Source organism: Hemicordylus capensis, chromosome 5 (assembly GCF_027244095.1).
Source record: "Hemicordylus capensis ecotype Gifberg chromosome 5, rHemCap1.1.pri, whole genome shotgun sequence".
NCBI classification, from domain to species: Eukaryota; Metazoa; Chordata; class Lepidosauria; order Squamata; family Cordylidae; genus Hemicordylus; species Hemicordylus capensis.
The window spans coordinates 165783868-165804314 of NC_069661.1; the positions used below are offsets into that span (position 1 = coordinate 165783868).

Here is a 20447-nt window from a genome sequence, read left to right on the forward strand (position 1 = left end):
TTGCAGTAATCAGCATACAATACATTTTTGCCTATGCAGACTCTGGCCAAGAGGGCTGATACATTCATGGGAACTTATTTCACTTCTACAGAATGAGGGTGATTATATTTTTGTTTGTTTGTTATTAAAAGTTTCTTGTATACCACCCCCTCCAAACACTCTAGGCAGTGAACAATAACAATAATTAGAAATAAAATAAAAGGGCAAAAGCCTGGCAAAAAAGGTAGGTTTTAAGAAGGGCCTTAAAAGCCACTATGGAGGGGCTAAACAAATCTGGGGGGGGAGGGTGTTTCAAAGAAGAGGGGCGGATAGAGAGAAGGCCCTCCTATGAGCCAAGGCACCACGAACTACACCCAGGACACTAAGGAGGGCCAACTGAGAGGACCTCAAAGGACAGGATACAACCAGCCGAGAGGGGTGATCCCAGAGATATACAGGTGCTAAGCCCATAAGGATTTTGTAGGTGAGAACAAGCACTTATATTATATGCATTATTTCTATATGGTCTAGTTAGGCTATTAAATTCTAGTCCTTTCTAAATTGCACAATCAGAAGGAACCTATTGAGAGCTCCCACAGTTCTGTATTTTGTCTGTAGAAAAACCTCTGAATTACTGAAATGGCATAATAAGAGCAATGTAATCGTGATAAGCAGCTGCAGGGATCTTTATTTTCATGCTGTATCCAACAATTATCTGTTGAGGATGTAGGTGTAACAGTATCCTTTGATGTGTCTTCATGCAGAAAGAAGCTCCAAGAGAAATAGGAGATTTTCTAAAATAAGTTTATTACAGAGAAATGGCAAAAATCAAATTGCCCAAGCGTTTCATCCCGCACACACTTAAGAGAAAACTATTTGAAGAAAGCTAATAAAATATCAGCCAGGAGGCTGGAAATATTTGAGAATACAGGAAATAAAGGGGGAAACTCTGCAAGAATTTACCATTGTGCTTTCGTATTCATCCTTCCACTTTCCCTCTCTTTAATCCTGTGCAAAATTCACTCTCAATTGGAGGTCAATTGATTAGCAACACACCAACTCTTCAAATAAAAAACTGTGAGGCCAAGCAAAATAAATATAAGACTCAAGCCAAGAGAAAATATTAATTTGTCAGTAAATGTGTAAGTGGGACAACCCACACATTTGGCAAGGAGCTAGCAAACATTCGCATGCTGGAAATGCATGCCAGAAAAGAAATGACTGGCATAAATGAGACAAATTGCATGCTACCAACAGACTGGCCAGCTGCAGCCTATGACCAGTTACCGTTTATTCCATTTCCACCAACATAGCACTGATATTATTAATTAAACAAAACGGGAAAGTATAAAGCTGGGGAGAAAGTAGCCCAACAGTACATGTCCTGAATCCATCTTGTATTATACCCTGATATAAGCCAAAGTAAATGTGACAAAGGAAACATGAAGCGTCTCCTGACCGTTTGTTTTCACTGTAATGAAGACATAGGAGGCTTCAAGTTTGATCAGGGCAGTAGTGTGAGGGTGCTTAACCTTCTTTGTGTCTTTGCCCCCGTCAAAATTGTCTTCCCAAGCTGGTTTTTTGCCATACCGGGAAAATATATGTGGACCCAGAATGAGTGGGGCCAGTGTTCCCGCTAACAGGGATTCCCAGATGTTGTTGACTACAACTCCCACCATCCCCAGCCACCATGGCCTTTGGCTGGGGATTATGGGAGTTGTAGTCAACAACATCTAGAAATTCCTGTTAGGAGGAAAACTGAGTGGGACCTTAGGGGTATGTGTTTTGCTTGGGGAAACAGCCCACGGGGGAAAGGGGAAAGTAACCCCTCACCTTGTACCTCTGTTCCAATGAAATTTGGAACCCTGTGGCTTTATTTAAGTAAAAACAAAATTCATCGGGGAACATGTCATGTGTATCCCTTTTCATTTTTAGTTTGGCTCTAAGAGGTGGGTCACACTTGACACCATTGGTATGCCAGTGTTTGCTACAGTAAACATACCATGTGTAAAAGAGAAGCACATATCTCCATGAGTGTCTCAAGCAACCCCTTACCAGGGAGAGGGCCTTTTCAGTGGTTGTACCTCATTTATAGAGTAGCCTCCCCAGTGAGGTTTTCCTTGCTTCATTACTTTGTTCTTTTAGACGCCAGGCAAAGACCTTTTTGTTCACCCAGGCCTTTTACATTCTGGTTTTCACAGCTGATCTGATTTTTAACCAATTTTAAAACGAGTTTTTAATGCTGCTTTGTGTTGCATTTTGTATTTCTTTTATTCTTTTTGTCTGTTGTGATTTAATGTGTTATGTGTTTTTATTGTATGTTTTAATCCTCTGTTTTGAGTTGCCCAGAGAATAAAGTTGTTTATTAATTACTATTACCACCACCACCACCACCACCACATGCCCTTGTATTACTCCACAACCAGAAAGTAAGCAAGAACAAATGCCATCATAGATTTTGCCTTAACATATCAGAACTGTCCCATCTAAAAAGGGGCCCCCTGGACCCACCACCTGCATCTGACATCAGACGTGGGGGATGTGGTCTCCCACCCAAAGAGGGCCACGTGGCCCTGTTTGGAAGGGAGATCAGCCCGCGCTGCATTGGGCAGCGTGGGCCAGAGCGACTCTCCCTGCCTTAAAGACATGCCCCCCGCATCTGACAGCAGACACGGGGGGCAATTCCAACATCATTTCCCTAGTCAGCAGTGTAGGGAGGCTGGTGGTGGCCCATGTATGGCTGCGGCACCTTGGCCCCGCCCCCTACATCAGACCCAGGGGCCCGGCCAGCCACAGCCCCATGACTGACATCAGACATGGGGGATGTGGTCTCCCTCTCAAACGGGGCTGCGTGGCCCTGTTTGGAAGGGAGATCAGCCCGTGCTGCATTGGGCAGCGTGGGCCAGAGCAACTCTCCCTGCCTTAAAGGCAGGGAGAGCCATTCCGGCCACGCTGCCAATGGGCTGATCTCTCTCCTAAGCAGGACTGCGCCGTCCTGTTTGGAAGAGATCAATCGGCCCCGCTGCATTGGCAGCGATACCAGAGCAGCTCTCCCTGCCTTTAAGGCACTGTTACACTATATTGCTGACTAGGGGAATGATGTTGGGACCGAAATAATGCCCCCACCCACATCTTCCATCAGACGCGGGGTGTGTGTCTGGGGCCATGCTCACAGCCCCTGATTGGTGGCAGACCAGGGTTCTTTGAACCCATTTGCCCAATGGTGGCTCTGCCCCTGCCCCTAGTTCAGCATGCTTGCACTAGTGCTGTGTTAGTCGGAATATCAGCCACTATATTTTATTAGGCATAGGACTAATAAAAAGAACTGTTGCTACTGATACCCAGTTCAGGAAGAGGGGATCTAACTTTGCAATGTGTGGTGGAGGGGCGAGACGTGTTTAATAGAGTTTCAAGCATGGCATTTCTTATTTGTTAGGTCAGACCAAATGTTGATCATTGCCTCTCCCAGCCTGATGGAAAAGAGAGCAGAACTTCCAGTCTTTACTACAAATATTAGAACTCAAGAGACTTAGGCCAGCACAACAGCTCTTTGTGGATGGTGCACATTTTAATTTAAAATAAGAGAGTAGCCTGGAAAAAAAGGCTAACCTTGAACGTTTATCATTCATGTTCTTGAAAGGAAATCTCAGCTTTTTCTTCAGATGGCTGCTCCTGTTCTGAAATAAGAAGTAAATAATATGTTCCAGCATGAATAGAAATGTGTAGTACATGGAATAAGAAATAATTTATTAACAGAACATAGGCCAGTGATGAAGGTCCTCCCTGCTTTCAAATGTGTAAAACTCAAGTAGGCTGCTAATAAACTTCAACATATACTTCCTCTTTCCATCCTGTCTCATGAGGTCTGCAAGGCAAGGCAAGGCTAGTTGTGGCACCACAGACGGCTGCATGGATGGAACAAGGTGACTGAACAGCAATCAGAGGTAGACTGCACTCTCAAATTTATTTATTTATTTTATTGCAAAGCTCAGAGCTATCATCACTGCCTGGAGTTGAAGTCTTAAAGAGGCAACCTTTTGGTCCGGAGCCTGGCAGTCCTCCTCCTTACTAACTGATCCTACTTACTTAGCCTATTGCTGGTGTGGACATGCAGATACCAGGAAGGCAGGAGGGCCCAGCAGCCCAGGGGGTTGCCTTCTAAGAGTGCTGCTTCAGGAACTCAGGCTCTGGTGGTGCTGTTTGGGCAGACTCCAACTCTGGAACTTCCTCAGGCTTTGGCCTAGTGTCAGGGCCCAGACCTACATCTAGTGCTGGTTCTGGCACCTCAGGGTCAGGGTCAGAGTCACTAACCAGGGTGGGAGTCATTACACTATCCATCTTAGTTGTTTCTAGTGTGAACACATTACCAAAGTGATTTTCAGTCGCTGTGCAGCCCCTCACCCTAATCTAACTGGGGAAATCCCACATGCAGAACAGACTTTAAGTCTGTTCTGAGACTATTCATTCATTCATTCATTCAATTTCTTATGTTGTGTATGTTGGAGCTAGGACCCTGGCAGCATCAGCTCTCAGCTGCAATGTCTCATAGTGACCACTGGGGGTGGGGTGAGGTTAGGGTCATGGATAAAAGGAGGTGACAAGGAGCTGCAAGTATTCCATCTGCCTGCAGGGACAAGGAGCTGCAAGGCTATTCCATCTGCCTGCAGGGACTTACCAACTGGTCCCTTTGCCTCCTGTGGCACTTCCAGCCCAGACAGGGAGCAGCCTGCTTGTCTGCTGCCAAGTTCTAGCTGGCTGGTTGCCAGCCCCCTGACTGTTGAGGAGAACCACCTGCTGCTCATTCTGGGAGCTACACATGAGAGGTGTGGCTTTCAGGGCTTGTTGGCTTAAAAGCAGGGAGGCTCACCAAAGGCGTTGCCATCGGCATAGCCATTGGGCCCACTGTGGGCAGCTGCCGAAGCTGGCCACCAAAGGGGGCCGGCCTTTGGGGCTGGGCCTTCAAGGGCGGGACTGAGGGCTGGCGGGGCTGGGTTGGGCCAGGCCTTTTGCAGATATGTGTTTGGGCTCTCTTGAGGGGGATGGTGCTGGGAGTGTGCCCAGCATTTCTGGGGTAGCTATTACTGTTGTGGTGGGGAATAGAAGAATTGGCGCTGGCAGAGCAGCTGGCCATTACAGGGAAAGGGAAATTAGTAATCTAGTTCCACTACCAACTGCTCTGTCAACTCTCAGGCCTCGGGGAGCAGCCCCAAAAACCCACAGAGTCTGGCCTTGCTCCTCTGTAATGCCAGGTCAGTTCAGAATAAGACTGAAATTGTCCACGATTTGATTGTGGGTGAGGGAGCTGACCTGGCATGTATAACCAAGACCTGGTTGGGGAGGCGAGTGGTCCTGTGTGAGCTCAGCTTCTCCCACCAGGTTATTCTGTCGTGGAGCAGGCTAGAGGATGTGGGCGGGGGGGGTGGAGTGGCTGTGGTCCATAAGAATACCATTTCCCTTACCAGGCCCTTGTGAGACTGCTGACTTATATTGAGTGCATATTTTTGTGGCTGGGAACTAGGGATAGATTGGGGCTTCTGTTGGTGTACTGTCCACCCCGCTGCCCAACCGACTCCCTAACTGAGCTGACGGAGCTGGTCGTGGAGTTGGTGTTGGAGTCTCCTAGACATTTAGTGCTGGAGGACTTCAATATCCACTTTGGGACTGGCTTGTCTGGTGTGGCTCAGGAGTTCATAGTGGCCATGACAACTATGGGCCTATCCCAATTAGTTTATGAACCAACTCATGTTGCTGGCCACACACTTGATTTGGTCTTTTGTTTGGATCAGGAGGGTGTTCTGTGGGTGGGGGATCATGTCATTTCCCCATTGTCATGGACAGACCACTACCTGGTTAAGGTTGTTCTCACAGCCACAATCCACCCCTGCAGGGGTGGTGGACCTACTAGGATGGTCTGTCCGAAAAGGCTGCTGGACCCAGTGGGATTTTAAAAGGCCTTGGAGGATTTTGATGTTGGTGCGGCCGGTGATTCTGTTGATGCCCTGGTGGGAACCTGGAATAGGGAACTCATCAGGGCAGTAGACATGATTGCTCCTAAGCGTCCCTTCCAATCTGCTTCAAAAATGGCCCCTTGGTATATTGAGGAGTTGCGGGGGCTGAAGCAGTTGGGTAGATGACTAGAGCGCAAGTGGAGGAGAACAAGGTTCGAATCTGACAGGATACAGCATGTGACCCATTTGAAGGTTTATGTGGTCACAGTTCGTGCGGCAAAAAAGAGCTTTTGGTCTGTGCGCATTGCGGCTGCAGGTTCGCGCTCAGTGAAACTATCCCGGGTTGTGAGGAGTTTGATTTCTGCTCCTTCTACCTCAAATCAGTCCCTGGGGTCGTTCTGCTGCGATGCCTTTAATGGGTTTTTTGCAAACAAGATCTCCTGTATTCGGGCCGACTTGGACTCCACTGTTTTTGCAGGATCTATGGAGGAAGTGTCCAGCAATCCCTCTTGCAGTATTAGATTGGATCAGTTTCAATCTGTGACTCCTGAGGATGTGGACAAGCTGCTTGGGGCGGTGCAGCCTTTCACCTGCTCTCTGGATCCTTGCCCGACTTGGCTGCTTCTATCTAGCAGGGAGATTGTTGGAGATGGCCTAGTTAATATCATAAACGCATCACTGAGGGAGGGTAGGGTGCCTCCTTGTTTGAAGGAGGCATTGATGAGACCACTCCTAAAGAAGCTTTCTTTGGATCCCTTAGTGATGGACAGTTACAGGCCAAATTCCAATCTCCCTTGGTTGGGCAATGTGATTGAGAGGGTGGTGGCCGACCAGCTCCAGGCAGTCTTGGAAGAAACTGATTATCTAGATCCATTTCAAACTGGCTTTAGGGCTGGTTATGGGGTTGAGACAGCCTTGGTCGACCTGATGGATGACCTTTACCAGGGAATCGTCAGAGGGAGTGTGACTCTGCTGGTTCTTCTGGATCTCTCAGCGGTGTTCAATACCATCGACCATGGTATCCTTCTTGATCGCCTGGGGGAGTTGGGGATAGGGGGCACTGCTTTGCAGTGGTTCCACTCCTATCTCTTGGGTAGATTCCAGATGGTGGAGCTTGGTGACAGTTGCTCCTCAAAACGGGAGCTGCTATATGGAGTTCCCCAGGGCTCCATTCTGTCTATTCTGTCACCAATACTTTTTAATATCTACATGAAACCGCTGGGTGAGATCATCAGGATATTTGGTGCTGGGTTGTATCAGTATGCTGATGACACCCAAATCTACTTCACCTTTTCATTTTCAGGAAATGGCACTCATTCTCTAAATGCCTGCCTACAGGCAGTAATGGGCTGGATAAGGGAGAACAAATTGAAGCTGAATCCAAGCAAGACAGAGGTGTTCATTGTGGGTGCTCAGAATCTGAGGGGTGAGTTAGATCTCCCTGTGCTGGATGTGGTTACACTCCCCCAAAAGGAGCAGGTGCGCAGCTTGGGAGTATTCCTGGACCAGGCCTCACCCTGGTATCTCAGGTCGAGGCCATGGCCAGGAGTGCTTTCTATCAGCTTCGGCTGATTCAACAGCTGCACCCATTCCTCGGAGAGGATGACCTCAAAACAGTGGTGCATCAGCTGGTAACTACTGAAATGCGCTCTACGTGGGGCTGCCTTTGTACGTAGTCTGGAAACTTCAGTTAGTTCAGAAGGCGGCAGCCAGGTTCGTCTCTTGGGCAACCCAGAGAGAACATATTATGCCTGTTTTGAAACAGCTACACTGGCTACCAATATGTTTCGGGCAAAATACAAAGCGCTGATTACCTTTAAAGCCCTGAACGGCTTAGGTCCGAGTTATCTAAGAGAGCGCCTTCTTCTGCATGATCCCCACTGCACATTAAGGTCATCTGAGGAGGTCCGTCTCCAGTTGCCACCAGTTTGTCTGGTGGCGATGCAGAGGCGGGCCTTCTCTGTAGCTGCTCCTGGGCTGTGGAATGCACTCCCGGCAGAAATTCGTAATTTGAGAACATTGCCGTCCTTCAGGAGAGCCCTTAAAACCTACCTATTTGGCCTGTCCTTCCAGGGTTTTAAATGATTAATTGTTTTAAATTGTTGCCCTGATTTTCAGGGCTTTTAGCTGTTTTATTGGTTTTATTGTGTTTTAATAGTTAGATTTTAATTGTTAATTTGTTTTAATTGTTTTTATCATTAGCTGTGAACCACCTGAGCCATTTTGGAAGGGCAGTATATAAATCTAATAAATAAATAAATAAATAAATAAATAAATAAATAAATAAATAAAAGAAAGTACTAGACTCCTCCCCTCTTTGTTCTTCCAGTCGGGCATCCTGGAACTTCCGGGGAGCTGTGCGGCCCCCAATCCCTCAGCCCCCACCAGCTCCGTGACGCCCACTCTCCCCTCTAACCCACTTATGGCGAGTCTCACTGATCGTGAGACTTGCCTCTCTGTTTCACACAAGTAAGATACTGAAATGTGGCTTGAACACATGAGGGGGTCTCCTCATGTGTTGCCACGGCGCGGAGCCACGCCATGGCAATACACAATTAAAAAAAAGTGCTTAATGGAGTGCTCAAAAGTTAGCCCACTTTTGTCCGATCGTGAGAATAGCCTCAGAATCTTTTTTCTAGTACATATAGGATGGTTTTCTTTTCATGGCAGCTTTGCTAACCAGTGAGTGATCATATTATATAGTATGGTGCTATGTCAGATGAGCCTTGATTATCACTTCAGTGTGGTAGGTTTTCCAGTTTATTTTACAGAATAGCAAAGGAAGAGAGGTGTTCTTAGAGCATTAACATGCTTATTTTACATTTATCCTAAATTGTGAATAACCATTTACTCTACTCAACTCCCAAATCTATTTGTTCTAGGTCGCATCTAATTTTTATTTTCATAAGGGATCAAAGTACTTGATGTCAGTTTTGTTACTTATCCTAAGTTAAGAAACAGTCTGTGTTATATACAAATTTTGGTTATGTGATGTTTTTCAAATTAAAAAAAAAAAAAAGAATTATCTCAAAGGAGAGGCATATTTTCTCCCCTAATGTCAAATCCTTATTTTTCTTCTGATTTTACTCTTTAAGTTGGTTTCAAATGCTGCCACCCAGAGGATATGAAGGAGTTATTCTTTTTCCAAGCCACTGCTTGTACCTCCTTTATGACTACATCAGAACCGCAACATCAAAATCTTACAGTCATACAAGAGATTATTTGGTTCACTAGACTGACAGCCTAAATTTAGCATTACTATTCCTAAGACATTAGCCAATAGCTTCTTGAATACACCTGTCAGCGATAGTGCCTTAAATGTCTCCCTAGATAGATCCATATGGTGTCCCAATTGCTGTAACTATTAAAGACTTTTTCTTAATGTCTAGCTGAATCTTTTCCTTCCTTAGCTCCAGGCCACTGCATCTTGTCATACATCCTTCAGAGACTGAATAAATCCCATCATTCATTTTTTGCTTTTACCTTGACTATATTTATAGACTATGATTAGGTCTCTCTTGAGTTTTCTTGTTATTTGACTGTAAAGTGTGCCCCTTCCCATTCAGATCAGGGTAGGGAAATATGATTGTTGATTTTCCTTTTAGTTGTTTCCCCCCCGCCCTGTCTTTCCAAGCTGTGGGACTAGAGATGAATGCCATTCAGCCAAAGTTCTGCAAAGTGACACCATGAAAGGATCCTTTGCTCTTTATGTAATGCTATTTCATGCTATAAATGATCATTCATATTCTATTTTCTCTGCAAAAAAATGTATCATGCTGTGATCACTGGTGGCGGTGGCGGCAATGGCAGCAGATAGGGACTATTTTACAAACATTGGTTATGTTTCCAGCCCACCACAGTATTATACCGGAGTGAGAAGATGCACCTAAGCAAACCTGACTATTCAGTGAATCGTTTAGTCAAACCATCAAAGATGATGTTCTGCCCCACCACCCCACAAACAATTCTGAAAGATCTGGTATGATTTACTTGAGCTGTATAGTGACAAAGTGTTCAGTGATTGGCTGTGGGGGTGGTGGGTGGGGAGGGGGTTGCTCTGCCATGGAAGATGAGGTTTATACTTTTATAAGTCAGCACACAGACACCAGGGATACCAGCCTGAAGGATGGGAGCAGAGACGAGTTGTACATTCTAGACATTTGGAGACAGAAGCAGGGTTGAGGCCAAGCTAGTTAGGATGTTGATGAGATGTAACATCATTGCTTCTCTTGGCTGGCAATACATCTTGACTCTGTAGGGGAATGATAGGTGAAATATATGAAAGGTGAAGGTGAGCGCTTATCTATACAAGAATAACTGCAAACAATTCAATACAATGTGAATTATCTGTCACATTAGATGGAGGGAGGGGAGAGGAGGAAAAGAACATGCATTTCCAGTCTCCTGCTTACCTAGTAGTCTTATCTTCTGATATGGAAGTCTTAGATATGTGTGGGAGTTGTCTATGACTATTTCTCTCATCCACTAAGTATACTCTTAACACACTCAGAGGTGCCCTCTTGATTATGAGTACTTCATATGTCCTAAGGCACCACCTAAACACAGAGAACAGCGAGATTCCGCTAATATTAAGCTAGGTCTATTCCTAAAAAGGGAGCTGCTTCCGACGATTGCATGTCTTCAATATATTTTATTTATTTATTTATTTGTTAAATTTATATACTGCCTTTCATTAAAGCAATCCCAAGGCGGTTTACAGCAAAAAATTTAAACACAAGATGGTAAAAGAGACACAATTAAAATATTAAGTGCGGGGGGGGGGGAATTAAACAAATCTGATTTAAAATTTAAAACAAAAGCATAAAAGCAATACAGACTATAAAGAGCAGCAGCAGAGAATCAAATAAATGCCTGGACAAAAAGCCAAGATTTTACACTTTTTCTAAAAGCTGTGATGGAGACCGAGTAGCGAATAGCCACCGGGAGAGCATTCCAGAGTCTGGGGGCAGCAACAGAGAAGGCCCTGTCCTGCGTGCACAACCGAGCTTCCCTCATTGTCGGCACCCGGAGCAGAGCCCCTCAGATGTCCTCGTCAAGCAGGCAGCAACACTTGGGAGCAGGTGGTCCCTCAGGTACCCCGGGCCCAAACAGTTAAGGGGTTTAAAGGTCAAAACCAGCACCTTGAATTGGACCCGGAAACAAACTGGTAGCCAGTGCAGCTCTTTCAAAATGGGGGTGATGTGCTCCCACCGGGCAGCTCCAGATAAAACCCTAGCTGCCATATTTTGCACTAGCTGCAGTTTCCAGATATTCTTCAAGGGCAGACCCACGTAGAGCGTGTTACAGTAATCCAGCCTTGATGTGACTAAGGCATGGGTAACTGTGGCCAGATCTGCCTTCTCGAGAAAGGGACGCAGCTGGAGCCCTAGCCAAAGCTGTGCAAAGGTACCTCTGGCCACCACCTCAACCTGAGGTTCCAAAAGCAGAGCTGGGTCCAGTAATACCCCCAAGCTGCGTACTTGCTCCTTCAAGGGAAGTGCAACCTCATCCAGAACTGGTAAAATCACCTCATCCCGATTGGCTCTCCTACTGACCAAACATTACCTCCATCTTGTCCAGATTCAATTTCAGTTTATTAGCCCACATCCAACCAATCACGGCCTCCAGCCCCCGATTCAGGACATCCACCGCCTCCCTAGGATCAGATGACAAGGAGAGATAGAGCTGAGTGTCATACGCGTATTGCTGACATATGAGCCATATGACTCATATCATATGAGTCACTCACTTGCAAAGAACATTGTGTTTTAATGCCTCTTTCGCTCCAAAAAAACTGAGTCTGTAATTTCTTCTCCCTTTTATTAGAGAAAACACAATTCCCGGGATTGATCCCTGGGTAGGTTTCGAGTTCCTTTCCCATTAGCAATTTATCTCCATACCACATGCGATCAATTTCTAATCTATGCTAAAGTATTTTTACCTAGATGGTATTTATAAATTTACTATAAGGCACACTATCAAATATTGTGCTAGAAGGTCATTATTGAACCACTGGGCTCCCTTTATCAAATAAATCAGTAATTTGCTGAAGATATTACTAGACAATAGATTTGTTTGCCATGACTTGTTTTTAATAAACTTATGTTGTTTGTTAGCTATTCGTATTTTAGTTTTCAAATGTGCATGTAGCTGAATCGCTTTACATCAAATTCCCTGTCCTGTTCATAAATGGAGACTTAATTTTATCTTTACATTCCAATTGCTAACAAATATTTCCATGGTATAACTGCTCAAGACCTAGGGTAGGCTGAAGGAACAAGTCTACGAGCTCAGCGGTGGCCCCAAACATCTATGTACCTGAGGCAGGACACCAATGCCATTCCTCCTTGTTCATGCACCTTTCCCCCCTCCCTCAAATGCTGCTCCCCCAGCATGCCTGCACACATATTCACCTGCACTTCCCACTGCTGCTGTGCAGTGTGCACACCGTCCTCCACTCGCTCTGGTCCCTCCCTTTCACATTGCTAGACTCATTATGAAAATGAGATAGCAAAAGGGAAAATGAGAAAGGGGCAGTGCAGTACTAGAGAGCGTCTCTGGTACTTTATTGACATTCCTCTTCCACATCCTCCCCCTTTTCATAACCTGCCTAGCAGCACACAAGGGAGCAGGCAGAAATGGTCGATTGGGGCATGTTGCATCAAGGCAGGCAGGGGCAGCAGTAAGTGCTTCTGCCATGAAGAAGTTTAAGGAGGAGGAGAGGATCATATCAGAAAGGTAAGTCACTTAAGCATAGTCCTAGATATATATATCTCACTGGAAGTACATTCCAGTGATAGCAATGGTGATCTAATCCCAACAAATGTTTCGGTTTGTTATTTCCCAACAAATTTAGAACTGTGGTACTGTTGACAATGAATAGCAGCAAGCTTTGGGTTTAAAAGTTACATATTCACTGCTCAGCAAAAAGCTGCTCCAATGGTGGTGGAAGGCAGGCGAGATAGAAGGGGGTACCTTGCCACCCCACAAGCACTCCAATAAACTGTTGCTTGAGGCGACCACCTCACCTTGCCTCATGCAAGAACTACCCTTGTATGAGCCACTAGGCCAAGGCTGTGGCTCCAAATATTTAGTGGCGGGGGCCCATAGGAACTATGAAGGCATGCTCAGATAGGTAAAAGATGAATATAAGGTTCCTGAGAAGCAGGTTATAACTAACCAGATTGATTAATAATTTTGTAAATCCAGGATAATGTACTAATAAAAAGTGAATCACAGCCTTCATCTGATCCAACATGTTTGCCTAACTTGGCAAAGAGGCACCTTTTAATGTTGTGATTCTCTTTTTTTAGCGGGGGAGAGTAACTGGCCCTATTCACCCCCAGCACAGTACCTCCAGTGTCTGCTGCTGGTGTTTGTCTTATGTTTCTTTTTAGATTGTGAGCCCTTTGGGGACAGGGATCCATTTTATGAGGGCAAGCCAAGCCACCACATCCCACAGGGGAACGGCTCGCCCTCCTAAAACCCAGAGGAGGGGAGCCACCCACACGGCTTGCCCTGCTACGCCAACAGGGGGCAAGCCAAGCCACCACATCCCATGGGGAAACAACTTGCCCTTCTAAACCCAGAGGAGGGGAGCCACCTATGGCTTGCCCTGCTACGCCCACGGGGAGCAAGCCAAGCCACCACATCCCACGGGGGAACGGCTCGCCCTCCTAAAACCCAGAGGAGGGGAGCCATCCACGGCTTGCCCCACTACACCTACAGGGGGCAAGCCAAGCCACCACATCCCATGGGGAAACAGCTCGCCCTCCTAAAAACCCAGAGGAGGGGAGCCACCTATGGCTTGCCCTGCTACGCCCACGGGGAGCAAGCCATCACACACTCCACCCTACCTTGGTAGAGAGGAGCTCCACCAGAGCTGTGGATAAGCCCAGTGAGGTTTCTTTTTTCCCTGCAGGAGGATGCCAGACCACCTGGAAACCCCCAGTGGACACCCCGGACGATGTGCCACCTCCCACCCACAAGTTGAGACCGGGTTCCCCCGCTCTCCTGGCTTGGACTCTGTCCTGGACTCTGTCTAGATTCACATACGCGTGGAACCGAAGGAGGACTTGCATACATTGGTGATACCTTGCAGCTCGCGATTAACTCAGATGGACACTTATTTTCTTATGGTTGTCTTGACCTGCATGTATGTATGTACGTATGTATGTAACCTCCCGCCTCGGGAACGTGATCTATAACATATCTGCATGCTAAACGAACCATGCCAGCACAGTGGCTGACCACGCCAGGAACTCCTGCTGACAACACCCCTGGAGGACCCTCTGGACCTGGAGAAGACCCTCTGCCGTCAAGGACCCACGCCCAGAGGCTGCAATTGGCAGAAAAAGACTGGCACAGCCCTGCCGGCCACACGCAAGGTGAGGCTGGGATCTGTCCCTCCCTTGGACCTTTTGGACTTTCCTCTCACTGAACCCTTTTAACCGGACTCTACCCAAACCCGAAGGAACTTGCGTACAGTGCTATATTGTTCCCAGACCCTAGCCCAAGAAGACACGGAGACATGTATATGGTGAAAAGGGCCACAACTTTATTAAAATTACAACATGGCGAACTGGAACTTTAGGTGATTAATCACCGCTAAACCACAATGTGGGCTCCTAGGCATGAGCAAGGACCCAAAGCCCTGCACATAGCCTGCATGGGCAACACACCCTGGCTCACGAAATAGGGCAGGAATGACCCACCCAATCCCTTCACAGCCAACCACCCCCTTTTCAGGAAGTGATCTGGATACTTCAAGGACTTCAACCACCCTGGACCGCAGAGCCCAAAGGTTGGTGAAGTCCTGAAGTTGGTTTCTTGGCAATCGTTCTCCCCATGCCGCACAGGCAACAAAGGAGCGATTAACCAATCAACCTTAGAATACCAAGGGTGCTCACCGAGATCTAACCTCAATTTCCCGTAGCCCGCACTGCTACTGCCACACAGGGAGGTTAGCCCACGCTTGACCTCCCTGCCCCATAAACCTCCAAGAACTCAGCAAGCCCCCTCCGAATATTGCTCAGGTACAAATTGCACCCAGCCTCGGACAAATGAACCCCGTTGGGTCGGTACAACTGAGGTAGGCGTGCAGCTATCCCTGGTTGGAGTACAACTTTACCTCCAGCAGCCCTAACCATATGGCCTATGGCCGCTGAAGCCTTGCGACGGGCTTTCTCCACCCCAAGACCCAAAGACACCCCCCTCCAGACTCTACGCTGGAGCCAGTTAACCCAAAGGATGTATACCCCCGGGATCCAGCTCCAAAGAACCTTGAAATCGGATGCGGCTTGCCGAATAATTGAGAGGCCAGTTCGCCAGCCCAAGTCATTCTCACCTAAATGTAAAATTACCACTTGAGGGGCAGGAAAACTATCTAAATGGTTCCCAACCGCGGGGAGCAGCTGGCCCCATAGCATGCCACGCATGCCCAACCAATATATAGAGGCCCTCTGGCTGAAACCCAACTGCGTGCCCCACTGCGAGGTGCTGGCCCACCTGAAGGCCCAGAAGACCAGCGAATGGCCACACACCAGGACCCGGACCGGAGCTGCCGCTCCACCAGCACCTGCAGGGAGAAACACATAAGATAAACCATGAGACGTTGGCCGCTGTCAGCGCACATACCGCCTGACCACCATGGACCTCCAACGCCCAATCCGCTGCACGGCATCCTCAGTCATGCCCAATCCGGAAGCAGTAGAGGCAGCCCCTATTCGGAAGGAATGAAGGGTGAGCCCAGCTGTGGGGATCCTGGCTTCCTTAAGGATCTTCCTGATCACTGTCAGAAACTGATATTGCGTCAATGGGCAGCCACTCTCATGAAGAAACAAACATCCCCCAGGCCGGGGACACAGTCCAATGTAATGCCTAAGGGCTGCCACCGGGCAGAGCGCAGAACCAGTAGCTTCTGCTAACTTGACCAAGTGACCCTTGCCCCTCTGATCCGTCTTAGATCGACGGAGGCACAGGTTAGCCGTACCGGCCTCAAATGTTAAGTCGGAAAGTTGGAGACAACAATCCCGTGGTGAACAGCTGCTACGTGGCAGCAACTCAAAGGGGCGAAATGCACCAAAAAAGGCAACCAGAAGCGCTGCCCTAAAGAGGGAAACTTCCCAAGGGCTAGAGCAACAGCCGTCCAGGTGACCCAAAATGGAAGCCAACATGTCCAGCGTAATCGGGCGCCTGCTGTCACTCAGGGCCAGAGACATCCTGGCCCATCCCTCCAACATACGCCTGATTCGTGGATCGGAGGAGGAATCCCCGACCCCCCTAACCTGAGCCTCGAAAGACAAGGCCGACAAGTAACCGCCCAAAGTAGACCCTGATCGCCCAGCCTTGTGTAGTGAGACTAAAAACTGCTGCAGGTGACCAACCGGGGCAGGCCAAGACTCTGCCAAACCTTCAGCCTTCCGGAATTGGGCAAAAGCCTCTATTTTGGCCGCGTAACTTGCCCTGGTACTAGGTGCCAGTGACGCTGCTATGGCCCGCTGGGCTTCCAATTGCCAAGCTGCCACAGGACTGCTGGCATGGGGTCCGGGAGCCGCGCTGCCTCGGGAGCTAATGCCCTGAATCTGTCTACCTGAAAACGAGACAAGGCGTCAGCGATCTCATTTTTTATCCCCGGAACATGGTGGGCCTGAAAGACTATATTCGCCCACAGGCATTGGAGCACCAGTGCTCTGACCAAGCCCATGACCCTCCGTGAGTGTGAGGTTTGGGTATTGACAATGCGCACCATGGCCTGGTTATCACACCAGAACCTCACAGAAGAGTTGGCAAACTCCCCCTCCCAGATGTGGACTGCAACCACAATGGGGAACAACTCGAGAAAAGTCATGTCCCTAACTAACCCTTGTTCAACCCACAATGCAGGCCAGGGGGCAGCACACCACTGGCCCCTAAAATAGATCCCAAACCCGGCCCCTCCGGCCGCATCCGAATGGACCTGCAAGTCGGCTTCTAAAAGCTGTTCAGACTGCCAGAGCGAGGTACCATTAAATGTGAGAAGAAAGGTTTCCCACAGGGCCAGATCGGCCCTGACTCCTTCGGAGATCCGCACCCTGTGGTGCGGGGCCCGAAGGCCTACCATGAGATCGCAGAGTCTTCTCAGAAAAGCCTTACCAGGGGCAACTACCCTGCAGGCAAAATTCAGGTGACCGGCTACCACCTGCAGTTCCCTCAGGGAAGCCTTGCAGGCCCATCCTAGGGTCCTAACCAAAGCTAGCAAGGCTTGCAACTTGTCAGGGGGCAACCTGGAGCACCCTGCTACTGAGTCAAGCTCAATGCCTAGGAAAGACAACCGGGTAGCCGGGCCTTCCGTCTTATCTTGCGCTAGAGGGACACCAAGTTCCGCTGCTAACTCCATGAAGGAGCGCAGCAGGTGACAACATTCCCCAGAATTGCCCCTCCCTACAAAGAGAAAGTCATCGATGAGATGTTGACACAAGCCCCGCCCTCAGCCGCACTGCCCATTCTAAAAAAGTGCTAAAAGCCTCAAAGGCCGCACATGAAATCGAGCAGCCCATGGGTAACGCTCGGTCAAAATAGAACTGACCAGCGAAGGCAAATCCCAAGAGCTCGAAATCAGCTGGATGGACAGGCAGCAGGCGGAAGGCGGACTCGATATCACACTTGGCTAAGAGAGCTCCCACCCCTTTACTGCGAACAACCTGGACCGCTTCATCAAAGGATGTGTAGCGGACGGAACACAAAGTGTAGGGGATGCCGTCATTGACTGACGACCCTTTGGGGTAAGAGAGGTGGTGAATTAGCCGGAATTCACCTGGCACCTTCTTGGGTACCACCCCAAGCGGTGAAACGCGCAGCCCTGGGAAGGGAGGGGTCTGAAAAGGCCCTGCAACCCTACCGGCCGCGACTTCCTTTGCAATTTTCCTTAAGACAACCTGCTCCTGACCTATAACGGACTTGAGGTTACGTGTTGTGATGGACCCCTGCCTAGCACTTAGCAATAGCAATAGCACTTACATTTATATACCGCTTTATAGCCGGAGCTCTCTAAGTGGTTAACAGTGATTTAGCATATTGCCCCCAACATTCTGGGTACTCATTTTACCGACCTCAGAAGGATGGAAGGCTGAGTCAACCTTGAGCCCCTGGTCAGGATCGAACTTGTAACCTTCTGGTTACAGGGCAGCAGTTTTACCACTGCGCCACCAGGGGCTCACCAGGGGCCTAGAAGATGAAGGGATGAGAAACCCATCCCGGAAACCAAAAAACAAGTAGGAAGCCACCGATCCATCGGGATAATCCTGCAACAGGTGGCCCAACACCTCAAGCTTGATGGGGCTGGGCCCCTTTACCCGCAGCGGGTGGAAGGGGGCCACCCTTCCTACCACCTCCCGACCGAAACTTGCCTCCCAAACCAGAGGAACGGGCCCGAGGGCAGCCTGAACTGGGGTGTTTGGCCCCACAGAGGCCACACGCGTGCCTGTAACGGCAGGGCGACCGGGAGCACCTACCATTTGAGTTGTACTCCCAGCAGACCAAGTGGGGTTGAACCCACTGATGGCCTGACCCAGTAGTAGACACGGAGCCAAGCGGCTTAGACAACAAGTGTCCGCTATCAGATCTGTCCCCTTCAACCAGGCGGGCCGGGGACATTATCACAAGCCACAATTCCTGTAGCGGGGCATCCCAGGGCAAAGATGGATCAAGGGCAGCTCTCATCCTAAAACTTTCGTCATAGCAGATCCAAGTGGATCCTGCAAAATCAGAGACGGCCCTGTGGATAATATACATGTATTTCAGCAAGGAGGGGCCCCTAGCCGGCTGCGCCTGCACAATTACCCCCATGTATATGGTAAAGCCGGAGAGCCAGTTGCTCCATGTCTTTTCAACCGGTTTACGCTTCATAGCCTCATGTTCCTTGCAGGACTCCCCGTCTTTATGTTTAACTTCGGGTTCCCTGAACAGCAGGCTAAAGATGTCTATGTACTCTCCCTTTAAGATCTTTTCCTTTGTGGCAGGGAGCAAGTGGTCTCCTAAAGGAAGCCCCATCCCCCCATACGGGGCGTGTTGGGGTGTGGAGGTAATGCCCATAGGATAGAATCCCGTGCTGCTAGGTGCGGGGACCGGGGCATTAGTGTTGTTCGCAGACAAGATGATGGGCGCGCCGGGGGGCCTATTGACACCCCAAATCTGTTCGGCCAAGCCCTGGAGGCCCAACACGTTACCTATCATGGGTGGAGTGAACCCTGAACCCCAAGTGTGCGCATAGGGGGACCAGTATGTGGCTGGTCCCCATCCCCCCATGGCAGGCACAGGCCAGGGTATAGAAGGCCACTGGCCGGTGCCGCCAGGGGGTGTAGGTGCTGCTGGCTCACCCGGGGCCAAAGGGAGAGACGGATCCCGAAGAGGCTGCTTCGCCGGCGCCACAGGCTGAGGTAAAACAGGTCCAGGCAGTGCAGGAACCGGGTCCGGAGGTCGCGCAGGAGCCGGCTGCCCCAGCGGATCTGGCGAAGGCATCAATGGACCAGAAGGTTCAGATGGAGCGTCGGGTCCAGCAGGGGCCCCAGCCTTCTCAAGGGCCTCCAACCTGCTGGAAAGAGACTTCAATAACTGGCTCCTAGCAGCCCCACGAGTCCTGCGAGGGACCTTGGGGGGCGGAATGCCCCCGCCGCCAGATGGGCCAGCCCCTGGATCCGATGGAACATTCCTGGCCCTTTCCAACGCCTCCATCCTCCCTATTAGGGCCCTAATAACACCCATTTCCTCGTCCTCAACCTCGGAGGAAGATGGAGGAGGAGCAGCGGGTCTCTTGGGCGGTCTGATGGGTCTCCCACCCTTCTTTTCTTTAGCCTTCCTGGGCATGACTCGCACTGCAATCAAACCGACTGCAAACCAATTCGCCAACAACCAGTGCACTCACACACTTGGCAGCAGGCAGGAACACCTCAATCCACCCAAACTCAAGAAACGCTATGTTAAACAGCCAGGAAGATAGAACCCTGTGTCAGCATGAAAAAAACACCCCCCAAGGCCAAGTCCCGATCCCCCACCCGGCTGGGCAGACCACCCACAGCCCCAATCTGTCACCAGGGGACCAGGAAGAAGCCAGGAGAAGAAGAAGATAATGCACGAAAGAAACAACAACAAACAAAAACGGGACTTCAACCACCCAGGAGAGTGAAAGGGGTTATCCCCCACGAGCGCTACTGCCTTAAAAGGCAGGGCCTAATCTGGGAGCCAGAGGGGAGAGGGACCAAACCGTGCGGGCCGAAGGCCCAGAGACGCTGAAAATGCAGCGCGCCGAGCCGGGCGAAGAACGTCGCCACCGCGACGCCGAATGCTGCCGAGAGGACTCCCCTGCGCCGCACGCCCCTTCCTGGGCGAAACCAACCACCCTCCCTTGATCTGAAGGAGCTCGCAAACGGAGCTCCTTCCTGCAGAAGAGCTGAAGGCAAACTGCTAGCTTGGGGTGTGGATCGGCCGATTTCGGCCGAAACCACACCCCCTCTCGTGCTAAGCGGCCAATCGGGCTGCTTCTTG

At 49.3% G+C, this 20447-nt stretch overlaps 1 protein-coding gene across 5 annotated transcripts in view; it reads right to left on the reverse strand.

Annotated features, from left to right (window-relative positions):
* Positions 1-9591: 9591 nt before the first annotated feature.
* LOC128326466 (basic proline-rich protein-like) overlaps positions 9592-20447 on the reverse strand; it is a 65322-nt gene continuing 54466 nt past the window's right edge. Inside the window, exons 2-6 of one of the 5 annotated variants that reach the window (XR_008308064.1) lie at positions 19283-19497; positions 15564-15648; positions 11493-11583; positions 10340-10483; positions 9592-10179 (exon numbers count right to left, since the gene is read on the reverse strand). Coding sequence is in view for 4 of the 5 variants with exons in the window: in XM_053253356.1 (XP_053109331.1) it covers positions 14891-15504; positions 19283-19497 (829 nt within the window). In the remaining variant the exon portion in view is untranslated. Of the gene's footprint in view, positions 10180-10339; positions 10484-11492; positions 11584-14457; positions 15505-15563; positions 15649-19282; positions 19498-20447 lie in introns of those variants that run through there. The other 4 variants (XM_053253359.1, XM_053253358.1, XM_053253357.1 and 1 more) reach the window with 4 other exon arrangements.